Source organism: Ambystoma mexicanum, chromosome 7q (genome assembly GCF_040938575.1).
Source record: "Ambystoma mexicanum isolate Mex_15411 chromosome 7q, UKY_AmexF1_1, whole genome shotgun sequence".
NCBI classification, from domain to species: Eukaryota; Metazoa; Chordata; class Amphibia; order Caudata; family Ambystomatidae; genus Ambystoma; species Ambystoma mexicanum.
Window position 1 is genome coordinate 558,994,138 of NC_090941.1, and position 24,533 is coordinate 559,018,670.

The 24,533-nt window shown below is 45.6% G+C and overlaps 1 protein-coding gene across 1 annotated transcript in view; it reads right to left on the reverse strand.

The window, feature by feature from the left end:
- The window catches only part of LOC138528064 (guanylate cyclase soluble subunit beta-2-like), a 309,889-nt gene that overhangs the window by 259,262 nt on the left and 26,094 nt on the right, over positions 1 to 24,533 (reverse strand). Inside the window, exons 5-7 of the mRNA XM_069639510.1 lie at positions 20,455 to 20,554; positions 6,197 to 6,334; positions 2,596 to 2,644 (exon numbers count right to left, since the gene is read on the reverse strand). Coding sequence (XP_069495611.1) covers positions 2,596 to 2,644; positions 6,197 to 6,334; positions 20,455 to 20,554 — 287 coding nt within the window. The remainder of the gene's footprint in view (positions 1 to 2,595; positions 2,645 to 6,196; positions 6,335 to 20,454; positions 20,555 to 24,533) is intronic.

A 24,533-nucleotide genomic window follows, 5' to 3' on the forward strand; every position in this document is an offset into this window, starting at 1 on the left:
GTAAGGTGGGAGGCAGAAAACACACTGAAATCACCACAGAATGAAAAATATTCTGCAAAATGCAGAAGATGATCGGCAAAACCAAACATGTAAAGAGGCCCCCATACTTGCGCAGCTGCTTCAGCTGCACAAGGTGAAAGAAAAATGATAACTCCAAAATTACAAATATAACGGGTTGTGGGTTAAGGGGTAAAAACGGTGTGGTGAGGGGCTTGGGGTATGGGTAGTAGTGTAGGTCAAGGCGGACATGGGGAGCCCCCGAAAATTAAAAAATAATTGAAGTTACATTTCAAAGTAATTACTGTTGTCGAAATGACATGGAACAGTACCACATATACCTTGTACCATACGCAATTTGTGGTACTGTAATTAACGCCTTCCGCATTCCCATAGAGCCCTCTGGGGCAAAAATGGGAATGGGGAAGGGCAATGGTGGAAGGGGGCATTACCGCCCCGCCAACCTTGGAATAGGGCGGTAATTCTCCTTTCTACCAAGGTGGTGGCGGTATTTTACCGGCATGAACCATGGCGCTATTTGCGCTATGGTTCACCGCCATCCATGTTATGAGGCCCAATGTTCATTATTATTAGCATATATTATAATGCGACCCCAAGGGAGCTCCTGGCCTTCTCTACTATTACAATGATCTTTATTATTAGCATATATTATAATGCGACCCCAAGGGAGCTCCTGGCCTTCTCTACTATTACAATGATCTTTATTATTAGCATATATTATAATGCGACCCCAAGGGAGCTCCTGGCCTTCTCTACTATTACAATGATCTTTATTATTAGCATATATTATAATGCGACCCCAAGGGAGCTCCTGGCCTTCTCTACTATTACAATGATCTTTATTATTAGCATATATTATAATGCGACCCCAAGGGAGCTCCTGGCCTTCTCTACTATTACAATGATCTTTATTATTACCATATATTATAATGCGACCCCAAGGGAGCTCCTGGCCTTCTCTACTATTACAATGATCTTTATTATTACCATATATTATAATGCGACCCCAAGGGAGCTCCTGGCCTTCTCTACTATTACAATGATCTTTATTATTAGCATATATTATAATGCGACCCCAAGGGAGCTCCTGGCCTTCTCTACTATTACAATGATCTTTATTATTAGCATATATTATAATGCGACCCCAAGGGAGCTCCTGGCCTTCTCTACTATTACAATGATCTTTATTATTAGCATATATTATAATGCGACCCCAAGGGAGCTCCTGGCCTTCTCTACTATTACAATGATCTTTATTATTAGCATATATTATAATGCGACCCCAAGGGAGCTCCTGGCCTTCTCTACTATTACAATGATCTTTATTATTAGCATATATTATAATGCGACCCCAGGGGAGCTCCTGGCCTTCTCTACTATTACAATGATCTTTATTATTAGCATATATTATAATGCGACCCCAGGGGAGCTCCTGGCCTTCTCTACTATTACAATGATCTTTATTATTAGCATATATTATAATGCGACCCCAAGGGAGCTCCTGGCCTTCTCCACTATTACAATGATCTTTATTATTAGCATATATTATAATGCGACCCCAAGGGAGCTCCTGGCCTTCTCTACTATTACAATGATCTTTATTATTAGCATATATTATAATGCGACCCCAGGGGAGCTCCTGGCCTTCTCTACTATTACAATGATCTTTATTATTAGCATATATTATAATGCGACCCCAGGGGAGCTCCTGGCCTTCTCTACTATTACAATGATCTTTATTATTAGCATATATTATAATGCGACCCCAGGGGAGCTCCTGGCCTTCTCTACTATTACAATGATCTTTATTATTAGCATATATTATAATGCGACCCCAAGGGAGCTCCTGGCCTTCTCTACTATTACAATGTTCATTATTATTAGCATATATTATAATGCGACCCCAGGGGAGCTCCTGGCCTTCTCTACTATTACAATGATCTTTTGACTCCACACAAAGGTGCACTGACTAATCATTTTGAAAAGGCTTCACTGCTTAATTGTGGAGGACATGAACATCCATGTCCTAGCATCACATTATATCATGACATGCCTCACTGCATCAGGATTCCTGCCACAGCTATGCAGTGAAGTAGAAATACCTTAAGGTGTTATGTTTGCAAACATATAATACCCCATGGGACCTAGCTGAGTAGCCCAGTGGCACAATGCCTCTGGCATGTGCAATTGCTCCCCAACCCTAAAGAAAGTAAAAGACACAGCTGAATGATTCAGGACTCACCTATGCGCCATCCCTCCAAGGATAAAGTGCAGGAGAGTGCCAGCGACACAGCCCTCATGACTTATGACTTAGACAACAAGAGAACAAAGAAAACAAGGAGGCAGAGGGAGCACAAAGTATGGGCACGGCTTCACAGAGATCAACACAATAACACACACGCATGAGAAGAACGCCATCCAGAAGAACTGAGCATCCTCAGAACACATGAAATTAAGCAGCCCAGTGAACATGGCAAATTCAAAGTGTGCTTTAGACCATTGCAATATAAATACCCCACTCTAGGACCACTTACATTTGGGCATCTCTCCATTGACCACAACCCTGAGGGAGGTGACCCCTCCTGATCCAGACCTGCCACCTCACTGGGAGTAGGATTGGCAGAGGGTTGGGTGATGTGTGGAAAGCAAAGAATAACATAGTTAAAATCATGGCTTGAGTGCCCTCCTTATATTGGGATCAGGACTGGGTGCTGGAGTGCCTTCAAGAATTCAGGTGTGTGGAGGGAAGGGCTGGACTCCTAAATAGCTTGTCTGTGGTGACTTTTTTTGTTGACCTATTTCGTTTCGAAATGGTTGCTTTCTTTCCCACTTTTAAGGCATACCATTGAGAAATCATAGCCCCCAAAAAGACGTTTTGACCGCAGCCCTGAGGACGAAATTCCTTGAATGCCATTTTAGGATTTGAAAATGTCAGGCGGATGTACTAAGCTACTCCACAGAGAACTGTCAAGAAAAAGAGGAATCATATAACGAAAGATACGTCCTGTGGGATTGCAAGAACAACTGCTGTGGTGTCTCTAGGTCCTCTGTATGGATTTACTAACTCCCAGTATGATGTAGCATAGAGCTAGGCAGACATGCACATATCATATGAGGTGATATGGCATTTATAACGCGCCTATACACAAGTGTTTCAAGGGGCGACGAGGCAAAGAGGGGCAACAGAGGGATGACAGACAATGATCCTACTAGGCCAGGCGACATTGAGGCCCCGCAAGTGCAGGGAAGGGGGAAGGCAGAAAAGTGCAGGGGGGAAGGGGAGGGGGCAGTGCAGTGCATAGGATACCAGTAAGTAGATACATAATAAAGACAATAAATAGCAGGTGCTCAGTGCAAGGGTAAGTGCAGACATCGGGTGTCAAGTGCTAGTAGGGGCTGTAGGGATTCAGAAACATACCCGGGTGCAAGGGAAGCCAGGGTGGCAGTGCACGTGTGCAACTGGCGGGGAGAGGACCTGGGCCCGAGATCAGAGAGTAGCCAGGTCACCAGTGCAAGTTCGGATTCAGTCAGGAGATCAGCAGAGGAGAGGAGGAGAGACAGAAGCAAAGAGGAAGGTCTTGAGGAGCTTCCGGAACCGTAGATGGTTCTCCTCAGGCATATATATTCCGGCACACTGAGTAATCATACAAATGTGTGTACGTTGTTCTATTAACAATACAATTCCTTTCTTTGCCTTACTTTGGGCAGTTGCTGTAGAACAGGTCTATGCCACAAGGGTCAATGGACCAACGAGAACACGTTTGTATGTTATGGTTTCTAAAAGGCCTGTGTTTGTTTTCATTGGCATCTTTCTTAATCACAGTAGGAGTCTGAACCTTCCCACCCCTAAACCCCAGTTTTGGGGGTATTTGCCATATCACTGAGAATCCAATGTGTTCATAGTATAGATGTGTTTCCCTTGAATAGACACGTGCACCCCCTAAGCACTGTCGCTGGTTGCTCACTCATTTCCAAAGTAAACCAGTGCCTGGCGTTGTATGTCTCACAATTGCCTTCTCTTTTGCTCACCAGACATCAATTTATGGATGGAAACTCCAAACACATATTTTCTCTAGTGCTTGCTATTGCAGGGTTGCCGTTTCATGTTGCTGTAAATATCAAAATCTACTCTTAGCTAACTCCAAGGTACTACATGTACTGACCTGGGTAGGAAGGAAGTCTGCCTTGACCCTGTCGGGATATTAACCTAGGACCAGCAGGAGAAGCTATCCATCCTCTTAGCACAACACTTCATTTACTAATTTTACCACAAACTCACACCCTGGTACCGTACACACTGGCCACACTGCACACACTGTCCTCAGTACAGCACATGGACAGCACCAAACGCATGTACATCCAGAATGAAATCTGGCCCAGAAAGATCATTTGTGTGCGTTCTGGAAATAGTGATAACTGGGTTTACTGAGCTAGGTTTTAATATTGGAATGTGGTCTCACTGTATTAACTGGGCATAATGAAATGTGGTTGTGCTATGCTTAATGGGCACAGCTGATACTGGCACTTCTTAGGTAACTGGACAAAAACACATCTGTCACTGCTATGCTCGCGGCCATAGTCGAAAATGGCCCTGCTCTGCCAACTACACACATCACTGTCAATGGTTTCAGTAGCTGGGAATTAGGCGGTCGTGGTGCAAATACTTGGGTTCTGATGGCAATAATTTGCAATGGTATAGAGTCCTTGGGATTTCGTACCGAAATCTTCAAATAGTGTGAATACCTGGGCCTTTGATGTTATTGCATGGCACAGCACTGCAATGCCTGGTATATGAGTTCCAGAGAATGTTATGCCACTACCTGCCAGATGATAGTGCTTATAGAACAGGTGATGGTATTTCTGGCAAATGGCCTGAGCACCTGGAAACGTGATCGAATCACCTAACTAGGCGACACCATTGTCGGCTTTGGCCACGCTTGTTGTCCTGCTGTAATAGACTAAACTATTTTCCGAGTGTTGTGTTCCGGTTTCCTGTGCAACATTTTGTCTAAAATGATTGGCAGCAATCTCCTGCCCTTAAATGACACATGCACTGGATGTAGTGATGTCTGAACCAGTACTGGCAGTGCAACCGAATTAGATCCCAGGAGTTAATGTGCGGACTTGGATACCTCGAAAATATATGCTGCAAAATGCGCCTCCTGGGCACATTGTTTTAGAACAAGTCCAGGAGGCGATCTCCTTCAAGAAGGCGTCCACTGGGTCTACTGTGGGTGCCTGTCTGAGTCAACGCATGGTGCCCAAGTACTACTGTATCAAGACTCTGAGATCACCTGTGAAGTATGATGGCAGGTTGTTAAGTACAGCCTGGGTCCTCCAAAGGAAATGTTCACCCATCACACTTTGAGAAGAAGAACGACACCTCTATGTAAAGCAAAATCTAAAAAGTTGATCACCTCAACCCCTTAGTGGGTTGCTCCCTCACCCTGCTTGGGGCCTCCAAGACCCTACTCCTTCATGGCCACCCATGACCTCATATTCCGTGGCCAGGTCCTTACAATGCTTCCTGTCGGTTTCCCCTGCTGTACTTATCCTTAACACTTACCAGTGGGCTCGCCAGTTTCCTTCTGGAACCCCGACCAGTATGTTGTTTTTTTTTTATTGGGTAACGTTCCCTTGACTCCAATGGGAATGGGGAAGAATTTTTTCCGGCGCCCAGGAATGGGGAAATACCGTGTTCAGCAAGGCTGTAATGTCCCGGTAATTGCCCATTTCTGGGCACTGGAAAAAATGCAACTCCGGCGGCAGCTGTGCCTGTTTTACAGGCACAGCTACCACCAGGGTTGTAATGAAGCCCACTCAAACTCACTTGAGGATAGTTGGATTTGGTCATTATGCACGCTATGTACTGTATAATAGTGGGCTGACTTTACAGACTTTTCAGGGCAGCGTCCGGGTCCAGTCCAGTCCTTCTCTATAACATCTAGTGAAAGTAAATAAAATATGACTGGCATTCAGACTCAAGAGCTTATCCCTAGGGGGGATGTGGGCCATTCCGTGAATGCTTGCCGGTAAATTCATTGTGGATGATACCAACAGGAGTGGTACAGAGCCTCACTTAACATACATGAATTGTAGAATTTGGTTTGCCTTTATTCAACTTTTTTGTTTTTCTCCCTTACATTCGCGTCATTTGATCGCGGCTGGATTTTTCGATTGCGCCCTCTGCGCGTCTGGAGAACAAGAAACACCACATGCTCCTTCTTTCCCGTGCGCTCTTCTTCTTCTCCTTGGTTGAGGATTTCCATGGTCACTTCACTGTCAAAGAAGTCTCGTGCAACGGACTCAATGATACCTTCAGGAAACAGAACAGCAAAACATTCAATATCATTATCAACAGCTGCAATAAACTACATTTAATAACGATGTTCCTGTCCTTATATCTTTTCATCAGTTTAGAGTTTAGATTTTCAAAAAAGAATAAACCTGTATGTTGCTTTTCTGTTACAAATACTCAATTCAAAGGGATGACACATTTTATATCAACAACTATGATAATGTTGTTTATACTTTGCCAGTCAAATGAATCATTGTGTGCAGAAGGAGTGACATGGCACTCCTCCATTGGCCAATTTCCAGGCCATACGAGCCGGTATGTCTATAAAATCCCATGTGGCACGGAAATCGGCCAATATGGGGATGCCATATCATTCCTCCAGGTGGAAGTGGACTGCCGGCAAGGCTCTCAGCCCGGTGCTCCCTCTGATCAGGGAGCACCACACTGAGAGCCCTGCTGTCAGCGCCACTCTCTTCAGGGCTCTCGCCATGTTGCTCCCATGATAAGAGGTAGCACCTCACTGACAGCCCTGCTGCCAGTGCAGTGACTCAAGGCGAGCGGCTTCCTCTGATCTCGCGAGCACCACGCTGAGAGCCTCTGCTGTCAGCACAGGAGTTCTCTGTGAGGTGCTCCTGCCCCGGGCCACACCTGACGGACACGGTCCAGGCATTAAACCCATATTGATAAAGCTGTGTTTAGGTACAGATGTGCAACACAGAAGTTGTGTCGAATAACCATGTATATTCCCACATATAGAATTCTTAATCCTTAAAGTTAAGACATCATGGAAGAACCTTGTTTATCCCATTCAGATAATTTCACAAATATGTTGACATTACTTAGTTGAAAAATTAATAATATGCAGGCTTTCTTTGGGATTCTGGTCAACCCTTTCATCATTCAACATTACATATTGTGCCCACACAGTAGAGCACCTTTGTAAGACGTGTTCGCCTTCACCCAAACACATGAATCGACCGGGTAAGGAATCTGCAAACGGTAGCTCTCCAAATGTTTTGGACAACAACTCCCATCCCCTCTAGCCAACATAGTCACTTGGGGAGGGATTGTAGGATTCATAGTTCTAAACGTCTGGAGAGCCAAAGGTTGTACCAGACTCTTTTCCTAAGCATGCTTTATTTGTTTATAAAAAAGACAGGAATGGGCCTCTCATGTTGTTCGACGTAAACATTATTTTTGTATATTCTTTAATCTCTCATTACCGGCAGTTCCTATTAGAAGTTATAAAGCTTCTATCTGTTGGAGTAAAGGATTAATACTGTCTGCAGCTCCTTCAGATTAGCAGAATTTTCTGGCACAAAAAGTAAATTCGAGGATTCTATTTGCTTTCACCATGATGTCAATATATTCTACAGTGAGGTTCATGATAACAGGAATAACGTCAGTGTATCTACGAATGCTTAAATGGTTCTGAATTAGCAATTGTGTAAGTGAATAATATTGTCAAATATCACTTATATAACGGTTAAGGAAAAGTAGCCTGGTCATGTATGATGAAGTTAGCTGTGTCAAAAAGGAAGATATAAGTAAAATAACATAAGTAAATAATGAAAAAAGTGAGCAAGAAGGAACCTAGTTAACAGTGATGTCACAATACTTCAATTCCAAAACTATTTCCAAAGAATGATAACATATCATATAAAAAAGGAAATCAGAAATGTTCATTATGTAACTAGGAAAATTATATCATGATTCCAGAAGTGACTTCATCAATTATTCCTACAATCTCTTAACATTTGGTGTTAATGTACATTTTTCTGTCGTTTGGTCATGTTACCGACAGAATAAAATTAAATATGGGACTTAAACATGGTATGTCAGATAAGCTCATGCTTTCTCTCCTAACATCTATCTTGTTAGATAAAGCAATTGAGATTGCATTCTCTATTTATTCCTTGCGAAACTAGAGAGTCTAAGAGCTCAATCCAGTATAGTATAATTCTCGTTGGTATAATTTCTTTAGGATATCTCCTTTTTGGCCGTTATGGATGAATTCAAGTAAGACAAATCTAATTTATGAAATACTGTGTCTCATATTGATATGATATTATAGGTTATTTATAACGCACTTAATACCCAGAGATTTCTAAGCGCGGACCCAGGGATCGAACCTGTGCTGCTCCGTGTCGTCATGCTTCCAAGTCGAGCACATTTCCCCTGAGCTATCCTGCCAAACTGATGAAATGTCGTGTGACGTGTGTGACAGGAGATTTCATATGTATTGTCCTGATGTTTGACTTGTGCACATTCCATGTCTCTCAGTCTTTCTGTGTACTTGAACCTACTTGTTTGACTGAATTTTTTGACTAAATTGGAATATATTGCTGAAGAACCATTGCTATGTTTTGTTTTCTACATATTTTGTCTAATGTAAATCTTGAAAAATCATTTATTTGAATACAAGTCACCTTATACCTCTACTTGTCTTAAATTATTGACTGAATTTCAGTAACTTTATTGAGGGCAGGGGGCCTACGGTATCCATCGTTAGATACCATTTATTCTCTAAACTCAACTACACCCTATGTACCAGGGGTGTCTTTACCGTCCTGCACCAAAAATATAAATTCATCTTATACAAAATATTCATCTTGAAAAGAAATACCCACGGAGTCCAGTACAAACCTATTTTGTACACCCATCTGTTATTGGCAAATTAATGTCTCCCTGCACAGCTGCTATGACTTGAAGTGGGAGAATGGAAGAAAAGGCTCCCACCAATCCCCTCTCGCCCCTGGCCTAGAGGATCACGGCCCAGGCACCCGCCATGAGAGGAGTTTGCCCATCTACCAGACGACCAAATACCCTGGTACAGGAACATACGGATGTGCCCACCCGCCTGCCCAGCAGCCTGCCCATGACGACACCTGCGGCATGGATGAACTCGACTAAACCAACACATCGTTAGAGATGCCATGACGACCTAGCCAACGGTCAGCACACCTGTGCACACATGCACATTGGACACTCCCACACCAATCCACACAAAGAACATACTCAGTGCTATGACGTAGGTGACGGACACACCCACGGACGTGCATCTTTATTATTTTTCACATAGGCTTTTCAAAATACAGAAACGCAAGACGCACAATGAACTCATCTAAAAAGCTTGCTCACGCTTCTCCTAAACCCAGGCGCCAAAATGAGAAATATGACGAAGACACGATACTGGGGATAAAGCAATATGATACCATAACCTAACGCGCCTGTGTATCAAACGACTCCACCTATACACCAGACCCAAGTAGGCCACAAGCAAGAGCTTCCATGAACATTAAATGAACAAGAGTTCGGTTGCTGACCCTGCAGAATGAGCCCGCCGAAAGCAGACAGCCAAGGGCACAATGTTGCAAACCCGCATGCCGCAAGCCAACGCCAAGGTCACACCTGCAAATTAAACCAGGCACACAGTGGAAAAAACAATATTAATTGTGCAGAATTCTGCCTCAACCACGGTCCCATCTCACGTGACCAAGCCGAACCTGACAGGGTGCCAAGCCCAGGAGGAGGGAGGCGCCTGGATCCCTCGTTTCAAGACACAGGCAGATACAATTAAGCGACCCAATGAACATCTGCGGCGGTGGGAGTAGTCAGCCTCCCAGCATATGAATGAATCCTCACATTGTCTGCACATACCCATAGTGAAACATTGTTGCAAATGACAGGTGCACCGCGAGCTGGGAACAGCGATGGTCCCAGACTGGGAGGCTCGCGAGTGGACCAATCAGAACATGGGGCTCTTATCACTGACGCCATTAACATTGACCAATCCTCAGGGGTCTTCATGTATCAAATTGAAGGGACAACCCAAGCATACCACCTGACTAACCCTTAACCACTAATAATACTCTCTATACGTATGCTATACTAACCCTACCACTCGAGCAACCAATCCAGAGTGGCGATAGGTTTTTTGCTAACTTTCCAAGGTGACGCAAGTAGCGCGTCATACTAAGGTAAAAAGGGCCTGCGAGCCCCACGATTAGGTGTGTGTCAGGACGGACGCGTACGATCCTTGACCCATCCCTGCCGTTTTGTCTAATAAACAGCAGAACCACCTTGCTTCTTGCGTGTGTCTCATACTCTGTTGGTTTTGGGATATACGGGAGGAGTTGGGGCCTCCCTGCCCGGAGGTCCGCGGACGGCCCAGCCGACCCCGGGAGAATTTCCCCCCGACAAGTTGGAGGCACTGCTGAGATCTGTTTAAGATCTGCTTTTATTTTATTTTTCCGAGTGCTCCCGTTGCGAGGAGGCCCGGCGGCGCGGCCCCCTCTGCCGCTGCCCCCTTTTGAGGACTACAGGACCATCGCGGAACTGCGAGACGACCGGACAGCGCAATCCGGATATTGGCCTTCGGGAGCCGGTTGAGAAGTATCCCGCCCGCGGTTGGCAAGTGTCCAGACGTGGTCCAGACGAGGGGAGGTGGCAAGCCGCTTGGAGGGGTGCACGCAGTCGAGCGGCCCCGCATCAGGAGAACTTGGTGAGTATGCCACACCGAACAAGCAACGTGAAATTGTGAGGGAGGGGGAGGAATTAAATACGGGAGGTGGGAGGTGTTGCACAGGTGCGCGGCGAAGGTTTGACAATTTAGTGTTGGCCATGAAATGAATGGTAGCAGGACGAGTGCGAGAGCAGTTGGCTACGTTACGGAGAGAAGGGGGCGGAGCACGAAAACACCACCTGCGGCCGCTCGTAGACACTGATTGGCCTAGGTCGCGACTACGTGTAAGGGTGTGTGTGTGCGCGGTTTCCTACGATTTGGTAATTATTGATCAATGAGTAGATGAGGATCCCTATTGATCGAGCAGGAAACTCGATAGATAGATGACGTTTCCCTGTAGGCGGTAGCTAGCTGGTTGCCCAATACGGAAGATAATTGGCTGGTTAAGCCCTCCTGTCGAGGGGCGTATCACACGCGAGGCGACGCAGCGTGCGCAGTCCGATTATATTATTGATTACCTTGTTCCAGGCGTGACAGGAAGACAGCTGTGGGGTTAACGGGGGTAAGCATACTGTGGACAGACAGTGATTAGGGCTGAGCCAGTAGATGGTGAACTGTTCCAGTACGGGACAGACATGGCATTTGCATGGATGCCAGGGATAGAAGGAAAGATCTGGAGGAGGCCAGCAGCCTATTTGTTCAGACCAGAAACACCAGCCAATGAACCAGAAGGAAAGGTGGTTTCAGTGAACATAGAGAGCATTATAGCAACAGCTGATTACATTGCGGTACATGCCCAAGACAGAGAAGGAAGAGCATAGAGGGCAGTGATAGCACTAGCAGAGGGATGTAGACTCACCCAGGTGTCAGATGAGGAGCTCTTCTCAGAAGAAAAGGAAGAAGGTGAAATGGTGTTTATGATGAGTGTGGAAATATGGCTAAGAGTGACGTACAAACAAGTGGCACAGAAAATTGCAATGGCACTTGAGGCACCCACATCCACCCCAGTTCCCTTCTTTGAGGAGGATATGGCAAATGTACCCACATCATTATGGACTATTAGCCCCTATGACGTGGGGTGCATAAAAAGTATAGGGGGAGTAAGAATAAAATTGAAAAAGGGTGCAATACTCCCCAGAGTGAAACAGTACCCACTATCAAAAGAGGCAGATGAGGGCATATATGAAACAATAACGGCCCTTATAAATAATGGCATATTGGTCCCCTCAGAATCACCATGCAACACAGCTGTATACCCAGTGCGCAAGGCTAGAGGGGGGTCGTGGCGCTTCATACAGGACCTCAGGCCCTTGAACAACATAGTGGAAGCAGAATACCCCATAGCTGCAAACCCGGCCACAATATTGTGCGGCATTCCAGCAGAGGCATCACGATTTACAGTGATCGACCTTACAAATGCCTTTTTCTCAATACCACTGCACCCAGACTCACAAGATCTGACAAGCTTCACTTACAGAAACACAAAGTGGAAACACACCAGATTGCCACAAGGGTACTGCGAATCACCCTCAATCTTCAACAGAGTAATACAGATGGATTTGGGTAACATTGAAATGGAAATCACAGTGTTGCAGTATGTCGATGACATAATAATTTGTAGCACAAACGAAAAAAGATGCAGAGAGGACTCATTAAAGATGATGACAATATTGGCTGAAAAAGGTTACAAGGTAGACAAGGAAAAGTTACAGTACTGTCAGGAACAGGTACTTTACATTGGTCAGCTCATATCTCAATATGGAAGAAAAATTGCACCACAAAGAGCACAAGCCATTTCAAAAACGCCATTGCCACAAACAGTGAGGGAACTGCAGCAGTTCCTTGGTCTGTGCAACTACTGTAGAGCATGGGTATTTGATTACAGCTCATACATAGGACCCCTACTTGAGGCGTTGAAAGAAGCTAACAAAGGGGAGAAAAAGTTGGGGTGGACAATGGAGATGAAAGAGGCTTTTGATGAACTGAAAGATGCAATATCAACTGCTCCGGTACTGGCCACCCCAGATTATGAACAACATTTCTTTATATTTTCACATTGCGACTCAGCAGTAATGAAAGCAGTGTTGGCTCAAAAAACAAGCATGGGCTGCAAACCAGTAGTGTTTTACAGCGGCCACTTGGATCCTGTGATGTTAGGTCATTTCCCTTGCGAACAAGGTCTCGCCGCAGCTGCCTTTGCGGTAGAGAAAGCGTCAGCAATCACCATGGGGTGCCCAACCACATTATTTGTGGAACATGCACTATTTGCAATATTGAATAAGCCTAAGTCCACACTAACCATGTAGAGGGCATCAGGTTATGAGATCATCTTATCTAGAGCTGAACTATCAATTGTTAGATGTAGCACGGTCAACCCTGCAAGGTTTTTAGCAGAAGTAATTGAGGAAGGAGACTATGCACACGATTTTACGCAGAATACTGAAATGTACTCATGTACTAGAAAGGTTGAAGAGAACGCACTAGAGGGAGGTGAACTCTTGTTCATTGATGGGTCATCAACAATTGACCAAAGTGATGGGGTAAGGAGAACTGGGGCAGCGGTGGTAAAAATGACGGAGGTACCGGTGTGTGTGGCGATGAAATGTGTACAATTACCACAGCATTACTCTGCTCAAGCAGCCGAATTGGTTGCACTGATCTTGGCGTTGAAGGAAAGCTTTGACAAACGAGTGACCATATATTCTGACAGCGCATATGTCACGTCTACTGTCCACTCAGGGTTGTCCAAATGGAGGAGAAGAGGGTTTAGGAGAGCTGACGGCACCCCAGTGCAACATGCTCTCTTATTGGCTGAACTAATTGAAGTAATAAATGACCCCCAAGAATTAGCCTTGGTCAAATGCACCGCACACACTAATGGAGAAGATCATATCTCAAGAGGGAATGCAGCAGCGGACGCACACGCGAAGTATGCTGCATATTTTGGTGAGATATGGAACCCCCCAGAGTCAGAGAGAGGGAGAGGGAGGGGAACAGCTAAGGAGATGTTGATAAGAGAAGGATACACCCATCTCCCAGCCACACAGATAATGGAGCTACAAGCGGCTGCACCGATGACAGAAAAAGAAATATGGGTAAAAAGAGGAGGCACAATGTCGCCAACTGACGCACTATGGCGCCAGGGTAACACTGGAAAGATTGTAATGCCACTGGCACTATTGAACACCGCCCTGAGCCAACTACACCACACAGCCCACACAGGCAAGGAAGTAATTGCAGCACGAATTAGAGAAGATTGGTTCTGCCCCGAGTTAAATTCCCATGTGTCAAATTTTATCAGCAATTGTCTCACATGCCAACAGTTCACGGCCGGTCACACGCTGAAGGTGATAAAAGGTACTATACCCCGGCCAGAGGGACCCTTCCGACACATCCATATTGACTATGTTGATATGATCAACGTATGTCAAGGAAATAAGTATATGATTGTAGTAGTATGCCCATTCTCGAGGTGGATTGAAGCAGGACCCTGCTCACACCCAGATGCATTCAGAGCAGCTAAATTCCTAGTGAGGGAGGTCTTCCCCAGGTGGGGAGTGTGCGAGGTACTGCAATCAGATAATGGCCCGCATTTCGCCAATGAAATGTTCCAGCACATTACATCCTTACTGAACATCAAGCATAAATTTGCATGTGCATATCACCCGCAGGCCAACGGTTTATGCGAACGCCTGAATGGCCTACTAAAGGAGGCAATTGCAAAAATACAGCAAACAACAAAGAAGAGTTGGCTGTATTGCCTTCCGCTAGCCCTATTTGAGCTAAGGAATAGACCAGGTTCCGACCACCACCTCACCCCTCACGAGGTGGTGACCGGACGTCAAATGCGCCTTCCTCTGACGCCAACATCAAGAGCATTCACCGACCACGAAAACACTGCAACTGTTCTTGGTGATGAAATGTACCAATATGTGTCTTCTTTGATTACTAGTGTAGTGTTTGTGTCTCAACAGCTCGAGCGCACGCGGGGCGGGTCTAAGAGTGATCAACAAGAAGACGCAGATAAAGAATTGGAAAAGGAAAGACTGTGCAAAATTGCTAAAGGTGACCACGTACTACTCCGCAATTTCAACAGAAAGTGGAACAGCCCACGCTTCACTGGCCCCCACCTGGTAGAGGAGGTATCAACAAGAGCAGTAAAGCTACAGGACAAACGTGCCTGGAATCACCTACACGACGTAAAGATCTGCAAACTCCAGACCCGCCCTAGCGTCACCGACAGGGCCATTGGAAGAACAACAGTAGCGTCACCAACGGAGGAAGAGACTTCTACCACAGCTAACGACCTAAGTGTCTCCATACCCTGCCACCCCCCAGATTCCCCAGAGACAACTACTGAAAAAGAAAGGGGTGATCCCCATACCGCCCACTCCATGGTCACACGATCAAAGAGTAAAGAGACTTCCGCCAGTTGAGCCCCAAACCCTCTGCCCATCGACCCCCTACCCCATTGCAGTAATAACTGAACTGAAGGACATTGTCTTGTACATATACACATGTAAACACTTGAATGTTCTCTTTCTTTTCTCTCGCACATGCAGGTACAGCGTATTATTGTACTGCTAAGAAACAGACAACTAACAAGTTCACTGCCCAGGAGTAGATGGTACCTTCAGACGATAACTACCCTGAAGAATTATCACACCAATTTGTATATCACATAAAAAGGCCAAAGTACCTGAAAAGGAGGACGGTACGTGTCTACTACACAGCATTCCTCTTGGCCATAGAATATTCAATGCCCCACCTCCACCCATACTTGCCTGTCCTAAGAGATAGATCGCTTAGATTGGCGTGGGAACAGCTCTTCGCATGGGCACTGAACGACTACTTGATAGGGAGAGCTTGAAAAACAACAACTAATACTAATAACAAGCATATTGAGAATTTTCAGGCGGGCAACTTTAACGTCGCAAGAATAAGCTGCCGGACTGCAGCAAGGTAAGAGCAAAATGGCGGTGAGATTAGCCTCTGTAATAAAGATGATAGGAATTTTGCTGATCACTGGGTTTTTGGCTGCCTCTGTATGGCAGAACAATTATGCTATTAATATTTTTGCTGTACCCAAACCTAATATACCCCCACCCCCGGCTCAACAGGTGTTACATCAGGTGGTACTAGCAAAATTCCACACAAGGGAAATAGAGTTAAACGCAGCACATACTCAGATAATAAAGGTATTGACAACTACATACAAAATTCTGCACACGTCTCGAACAACATGTGGTACCAACACATGACTCAAATAGGTAAACAAACAACAGGAGACAGCTGCTACGTCTGCTCACTGATCCCTTACGCCATGAGCGCTTCCCGAACTTTCGTTGCCACGGAAATAGATGAAAAGACAGCACGATGTATAATATACCTGGCACTGTTCCAAACGAAAGGAAGATTTCAAGGAAACACGGTGCACCTGGTATGGAAAACACGAGACACATACCCGTATGAAAATAACTTCCTCAAGACTTATTTGAGTTACCACAAGAACAGTTTGCATGCTGAAGCATTCAGATACATGACAAATGGTCTTGAAAAAGGAGAAACAAAGAAAGTAACACTACAGTACCTACCATGTGATCGGTACGCCACTGAAGTTCCTGGTAAACAAGGATGTTGGGAAAGACCACTGATAATAATAACAGGTAAAGTGTACCTGGGTGACAAATGGGACACAGGAGTGGTTGGCAGCAACATGGTAACGAGAGAGGATACTACAACTATTGCTGAACACAACAACAGATGTTGGATGACTTGGGTCAAGTACGTACCCATGCTGACGTGGATGGAGAAGGATGAAGACCCAATAACAATACTGCCGCTGACTGCGCCTAAGGTATGCTACCAACATAAAGGAGAGGAGAATGTGGGATACAACACCAACTGTACAAGCGTGACGGAGTTACCTGAGGGGGGAGCAGGAACAGCAGTAGTAATGGACCATTACTGGGCCTGCGGAGACAAGGAATACCACACACTGCCCCCTCTATGGAATGGTATATGCACAATGGTGCACGTTAATGTACCATCACTAGTGGTGCCCCAGAAACATGTGAATGTGGCGAACTTCCCCAAAATGGATGAAGGGAACAAGAGGAAGAAGAGATCTGTACAGCCCCAGAAGGGGCCAGAGAACGTAAACAACTGCAACAACACTGTCCTGAATAGAAAGAAAAGACAAGGAGAACCTCTGACAGGAAATTACCTTTGGGGAAGGTCGGAAACAGCACTCACTTCAATTCCGCCAGAACACAGACTATTCAGCAGAGCAGCAATGTTCTTCTCCTCAATAATACATCCGGGACTACAGGCTTACGCAAACGCAAAATGGCTCCAGATAACTAGATGGGAACTAATGATGACGATTAATTCTACAGTAAATGGATTCAACGCAATAAAAGAGGAACTACGAGCAGTGAGGATGGTAGCACTACAGAACAGATATGTACTGGACCTCCTCACAGCAATGGAAGGAGGAGTTTGCGCAAAGATAGGACAATCATGCTGCACATTCATCCCTGCCAACGATGCTGACAATGGTATACTGACAGAAGCAGTGTCACAATTGGCCCAGATGCACTCCAAAATGATGGATGAAAGTAAAAGTCTGAAAAAGGATGAGAGCTGGTTTTCAATATTATGGTCATGGATGCCATCTTGGATGTCAGATGGACTGAAGGTTATAGTTGGATGCATTATTTTGGCTGGAGCTGCACTGATCATAACAAGATTTTGGAAGGCCCAGAAGGCACGCACCACAGACGAGATGATCGACATGGTCGGCATGCACCCCTTGATGCCAGCAGATGACGGCCAACACACAGGCACAATAATAAAAGAGAGAGAGAAGTTGCGCAACCAGATCATCACCAACCACCTGGACCCACCATCCGTGAAACTCGAAAACCCAAGAAACCCAAGGAGCTACATAGGGAAATGGGTATACTGCACACCTGGAGGAACATGTGCATATATGTATTGGTCATTTGAAGACCATGTTAACCACTATGGGCATTTGGGAGGAATAACTAAAATATGGAGAGTGAGAGGAGATAAGGAAAAGGATATGTTTGTGGTCGACAAGTCGACCAGAGGGGGGACTGAAGTGGGAGAATGGAAGAAAAGGCTCCCACCAATCCCCTCTCGCCCCTGGCCTAGAGGATCACGGCCCAGGCACCCGCCACGAGAGGAGTTTGCCCATCTACCAGACGACCAAATACCCTGGTACAGGAACATACGGATGTGCCCACCCGCCTGCCCAGCAGCCTGCCCTGCCCATGACGACACCTGCGGCATGGATGAACTCGACTAAACCAACACATCGTTAGAGATGCCATGACGACCTAGCCAACGGTCAGCAAACATGTGCACACATGCACATTGGACACTCCCACACCAATCCACACGAAGAACATACTCAGTGCTATGACGTAGGTGACGGACACACCCACGGACGTGCATCTTTATTATTTTTCACATAGGCTTTTCAAAATACAGAAACGCAAGACGCACAATGAACTCATCTAAAAAGCTTGCTCACGCTTCTCCTAAACCCAGGCACCAAAATGAGAAATATGACGAAGACACGATACTGGGGATAAAGCAATATGATACCATAACCTAAAGCGCCTGTGTATCAAACGACTCCACCTATACACCAGACCCAAGTAGGCCGCAAGCAAGAGCTTCCATGAACATTAAATTAACAAGAGTTTGGTTGCTGACCCTGCAGAATGAGCCCGCCGAAAGCAGACAGCCAAGGGCACAATGTTGCAAACCCGCATGCCGCAAGCCAACGCCAAGGTCACACCTGCAAATTAAACCAGGCACACAGTGGAAAAAACAATATTAATTGTGCAGAATTCTGCCTCAACCACGGTCCCACCTCACGTGACCAAGCCGAACCTGACAGGGTGCCAAGCCCAGGAGGAGGGAGGCGCCTGGATCCCTCGTTTCAAGACACAGGCAGATACAATTAAGCGACCCAATGAACATCTGCGGCGGTGGGAGTAGTCGGCCTTCCAGCATATGAATGAATCCTCACATTGTCTGCACATACCCATAGTGAAACATTGTTGCAAATGACAGGTGCACCGCGAGCTGGGAACAGCGATGGTCCCAGACTGGGAGGCTCGCGAGTGGACCAATCAGAACATGGGGCTCTTATCACTGACGCCATTAACATTGACCAATCCTCAGGGGTCTTCATGTAACAATTTTCATGTATCAAATTGAAGGGACAACCCAAGCATACCACCTGACTAACCCTTAACCACTAATAATACTCTCTATACATATGCTATACTAACCCTACCACTCGAGCAACCAATCCAGAGTGGCGATAGGTTTTTTGCTAACTTTCCAAGGTGACGCAAGTAGCGCGTCATACTAAGGTAAAAAGGGCCTGCGAGCCCCACGATTAGGTGTGTGTCAGGACGGACGCGTACGATCCTTGACCCATCCCTGCCATTTTGTCTAATAAACAGCAGAACCACCTTGCTTCTTGCGTGTGTCTCATACTCTGTTGGTTTTGGGATATACGGGAGGAGTTGGGGCCTCCCTGCCCGGAGGTCTGCGGACGGCCCAGCCGACCCCGGGAGAATTTCCCCCCGACAGACTCACTTAGCACTTTGGAGGAGCTTGAATGCCACGTGGACCACTGCAATGAGATGCAGTGCCTGCAGAGGGAACCGCATTTTGGTTTTGACCAGTTCCACTATGATCTGGTTCGTTATTGTCTTATATTTTTTTATGCACTAACATTGGAAAAGTGACCTAAAGATTGCAGAACATAGGACTAATATTTTTGTTAGTGTATTTGTTGAGCGTGGACCTAGCTTTCGGAAGCAACGTCATAGCGGGATGTAGATGTGAGGAAAACAGAGATACAAAGGGGGAGTTGGAGGGCAGCTATTAGGCAGCCAGGGATCTCCAAGCAACCAAGGAGGAAACAGAGGGGAGCAGATCTCTCAGTCTCGGGTTAGGTGGGGAGTGAAGGGTGTGTAGACCGAGGTGCAAGCCAGGAGGTTTTCCTTGGTAAGCAGGGTCTTGCGCTCTTTCCTGAAAGCAATAGGAGTAGAGACATAGCATATTGACAATGAATGAAATAGGCTCTATATTGTAATGTATCATGTAAAAAGTACCCTTTCTATTGAATTTTGAACGAGTGAGTGTATTTGTATGGTTGGGCTGCTTTTTCTTTTCGTTTTAATTTACAGGGTGAGCTCCTCTATAAACACCATTCAACCGAATGCAAATTTACAGTCCTTCGTTTTTCATCCCCTTCGCCGGCTCCCTTTCTAAAAATCCTTCGGAGATTTCCCGCTCTGGTTCTTTCTTGCATTCCATTTGGCTGTCTGCCACCTCTAGCACTGTTTGGCCTTCACCATGGCCACCAGACTGTTTCTGCATGAAATGGCCATTTGGCTTTTATCATGCGCAAAAAATGGCACTTTTGGGGGAAGAGAAAAACGGAACAAGGGGAAACCTATTCATGCTTTCTCCTCGGCCTTTTCTTAATCTCTTTATCAAGTTCTACTGGATGCTGTGGATGCAGAAAAGACAGGCGTGAGGGTGACATGTCCTTATCTATATACTCCATTGTAGCAGATTCGTTGATGTCAATTCACAATGACCAAAAAAGAAATTGTACCTGGCACTATGTGACAAAGGCCCCGCCTGTCGGAATAGTAGTGAAGCAGCATTGCCCCGTCCAGTCGCTTTTCCACACGAAATGATGGGGCATTCATGTCCTGTCAATCAAGCACATCAACCATAATCAGCAAGAACAAGATCTCTATTTCTGTAATGATCACATAAAGATGCTCAAATGTTCCTGTGATTACATTTCCATAAACATTTCAATATAACTTGGACATTTGTTTTCAAGGTTCTTAACTCTTCTTTGTTGAGGGCCTGAAATTTAAATGATGGTCCTTGACAAAAATCAAAAACAATTTCTTTTTTTTTAAATGAAAGGAATTTGAAGGTGAATCACCCAGGGGTCAGGGCTGCAGTGTGCAGTCACCCTCAATTCCTCCTTATTGTCATAGGCCACAATCCTTGAGACACAGACCTTTCTTTCGCTTAGAAAAGAAACCTTTGTAACACCCCCCCTTAGAAGAGGCAAAAAAGTACCATCGCTCTTCACAGGCACTGCTGTGTTTCCTGTCTCTGCGGAGGCCGGTTCATTCTGACTGTCCCAGGGACCTTGGCCCAGTTCAGGGATAGAAGTGTAACAAAAGAGTAGTGGAGCTGTGACCCCAGTAGCGCAGAGAAGAGAAAAGGGCAGGCGACGCGCATGATTTAACACACGTCATAAGTTGTTGAGGGTGAACAGGAAGATGGTCAAGAGAGGGAGGTGGGCCAAGGAATATGGTCCTTCTGGATTTTTCTCTTTAGATGTCACTGTTCCGAGGTTTCGGGGATGCATTCCTCCTGTAAATTCTAGACCTTCTAGAAAAAGTGCAGAGGAGGTAGCCAATCATATTTCTCTTTAATTGTCAACCACAATATGACAATTTCTATTGTTGTACAGCAGTTCGACTCTCTTTCAATTAATAATAGTTCACGTTTAAATTAAACGAGTGCTACAAGGACCTTCCGGTTTTCCCAAAAACTAAATTCAAGGGGAGGAGGGATCACCTGGACTTTTTAATGTAGCACAATAATTCTGTCAAATCAGTACCTCCTTCTTTGTATTGGAGACGCATATAATGGCCCCAAACCGGTCCAAGAGTAGTTGTGTTTATGTGAACGATAAATCTACACACCTTTGGGCAGCATGAAAGGACAGGTGCAAACATTAATACCAAAAGGATACATTGTCATGCCTCATCATCAGCATCTGTCCTTGCTTCAGCAGTGGGGGCGGGATGCTGTGCCTCCCAGGCCGAGCATGCTGCCGCTGATATCATAAATGCTGTTTCTGTGCCATTGGTCAATTCAGTGAGGACATTAGGGACCGCTGGGGGAACAATGTTTCTATGCACTGGCAAAGGCTATTCTCCAGAGCATGAAGCCCCTCCTATAACATTCTGCTCTCATCACGGCCACCTGAACTAGAATCTGAGACGAGCGCCCCAAAGCAAAATGGCTGTCATCCAATTCCAGATCATGGACAGGCAACAGTGTCCGACTTCATTTTTTAAAGAGACACAATGCAACCTTCAGTGTGTTGTCCTGCTCAATTGCATCTGTACTGTGGTGCAAAAACAGACCTCAAGAAATGCTTTACTGTGAGTACATCATAACATTACAAAGCACAGTTAATAGACACATGATTTATTTAAAATACAAAGCTTCTAAAAACAATATTGAAATTGCGATAATGTCAGTAGCCTCAAAAGGCGAATCTCCCAAGACCTCACTTGCATTCATAACAACGCGTGTAAATCCATCAACATCTTTGTGATAAAACACACACATACTAACACTGACTCTAACACAAATATTTGTGACAGTAATCATTTGAGACCAAGAAAATCCCGAAAGATAACATCATTGACATGTAGTAAGCAGAGTCTGCTTTTATCACAGGATTTTTAATCTCATTCTATGTGTTTTTGGCATTGCAGAAGTCCGCCTGTGTTTATGAACGATTAGTGGTCATTTAATGTACATATCTAGTGCTTCATGTCAACCTAAGTGTTGGCTGTGTGAGCCTATGTGGCTATGTGATCCTATGCTTTATAGTTCAGCCTTCCTCAGGGACAATCCGTCAACCTTCTTGGTGTTGTGCTGTATTATGGGGGTGGATCTCATGATATTAGCCTAGCCAAGTTAGTTATGTTACAGGGAGGCTTTGCCCAATATATCTTAGAGACTATCAACGCTGACAACTGGTCTTTGGCTCACAGAGGGTCGAGAGGCATGAGTTTGCAGTGAGCCCATTAGTCTTGATGATTTCCATGTGCTTCACTTGATTATCATGCTTTTTTGTTTTATAGTTGAAGCTGACGATAAAGTTCTACTGGTCCTCGTCGCAATGTAACAGAGATTTTGTCATCTGTGCACCATTGTATACAGTGGCCTAACTCTCGTTCCTCGCTAATAGAAATCTCCTTATGTCTTCTGAGTTGTTGCTGCAGCTCTCTGCCTGCCTCCCCTCTCTCCAGCCTGCCTCACTTTTCCCAGACTTTGCTGTTTTCTCCTCATCACAGTATTCTCTGCTCTTCCTGCCTCCTCTGATCAACTTGGCATTGAGAACTCTTCTAACGTTCTGCAGTATTGAGATGGCTTCTAACGCTTCTGCATCCTCGGCATCCGTACTACTGCCGGAGGCTTTCTCTGATCAGGTTTTGCCTCCTGAGGTTCACGTTCCCCTCTCAATTGACACTCTTCTCCCCCATTTTTCGACCAGCTGTAGTAACAGTGGCTTTTTAAGGAGGTCATCCATGTCCATCGTACTGAAGAGAACTTCAAAAGGTATCCAAGTAGTTCCTGCGCTATGCAGGTTGTGATGCGTACATTTAGTTACTGATAAGCTCTAAATGATGGAACAAGTCCAGGTACTACTGGGAGCAGTGCAAACAGCAATCACAGAAGTTTAAACGTCCCCACAGGGAAATACATCTTAGTGCCATGCAGTGGATAGCAAGGAAGCCATTACCTTCCTTGGGATTCCGCAGTTGGAAGAAATGTTCCGGTATCTTCCATCTATATTCACCTGCAAAACCAGGTGCACTGTCTACTAATCCATCCGATGACAGTAGATTGGTTTAGCCAGAGGCTCCCTTTCCAAAGAAAGGAACGTACGACATATGCTGGGACTGTGTATGTATTGCAGGTTGATGGGCCTCTGGAGAAGGAGTCAAACAACAACCAAAAACGTGATGGGTGGAAGTTTTTGAATAAAGCCGAACCACTCGCAATGCTCTGAGCAACCTTCAACACCACTGTTTTTAGCCCGTCTGCACCATTACAAAAGGGGTCCAGCCGCATGCAAATCAGTCATGTACTACCACCAATGGTGGAAGCCTAGCCCAAACTGCTAGGCCAGGTCCCCTTCTGCATGGAAACACAAGAGACCCCAGACATGTTTCAACCTTGTTGGGCCTCCTCAGTGAGGTGCAGCTTGGTTCCCTATGGTGCAGCGAGCAAGGGACCAACCTCCGGGCATACCCTCTCTTACATAGGGAGACAAATGACAGCCAAAAAAGTGATGGATGGATGGTTTTGAATACATCTAAACCACTGGCAATGCTCTGGGCAACCTTCCACTTCACTGTTTTAGCCCGTCTCATCATTACAAAAGGGGTCCAGCCATATGCAAATCAGTCAGGTACTGCCACCAATGGTAACAGCCCAACGTGAACTGCTAGGCCAGGTCCCCTTCTGCACGAAAACACAAGCCACCCCGGATATGTTTCAGCGTGTTTGGGCCTCCTCGGTGAGGTGCAGCTTGGTTCCCTACAGCGCAGCGAGCAAGGGACCCACCCTGGGGCCTACCCTCTCTCACATAGGGAGACAAACGACAGCCAAAATTGATGGGTGGAAGGTTTTGCATAAATCTGAACCACTGGGAATGCTCTGGGCAACCTTCCATACCACTGTTTTTTAGCCTGTCTGCGCCATTACAAAAGGGGTCCAGCCATATACAAATCAGTGAGGTACTACCACCAATGATAGCAGCCCAGCCCCAACTGCTAGGCCAGGTCCCCTTCTGCATGGAAACACAAGCAACCCCAGACATGTTTCAGCCTTGTTGGGCCTCCGCAGTGAGGATTAATT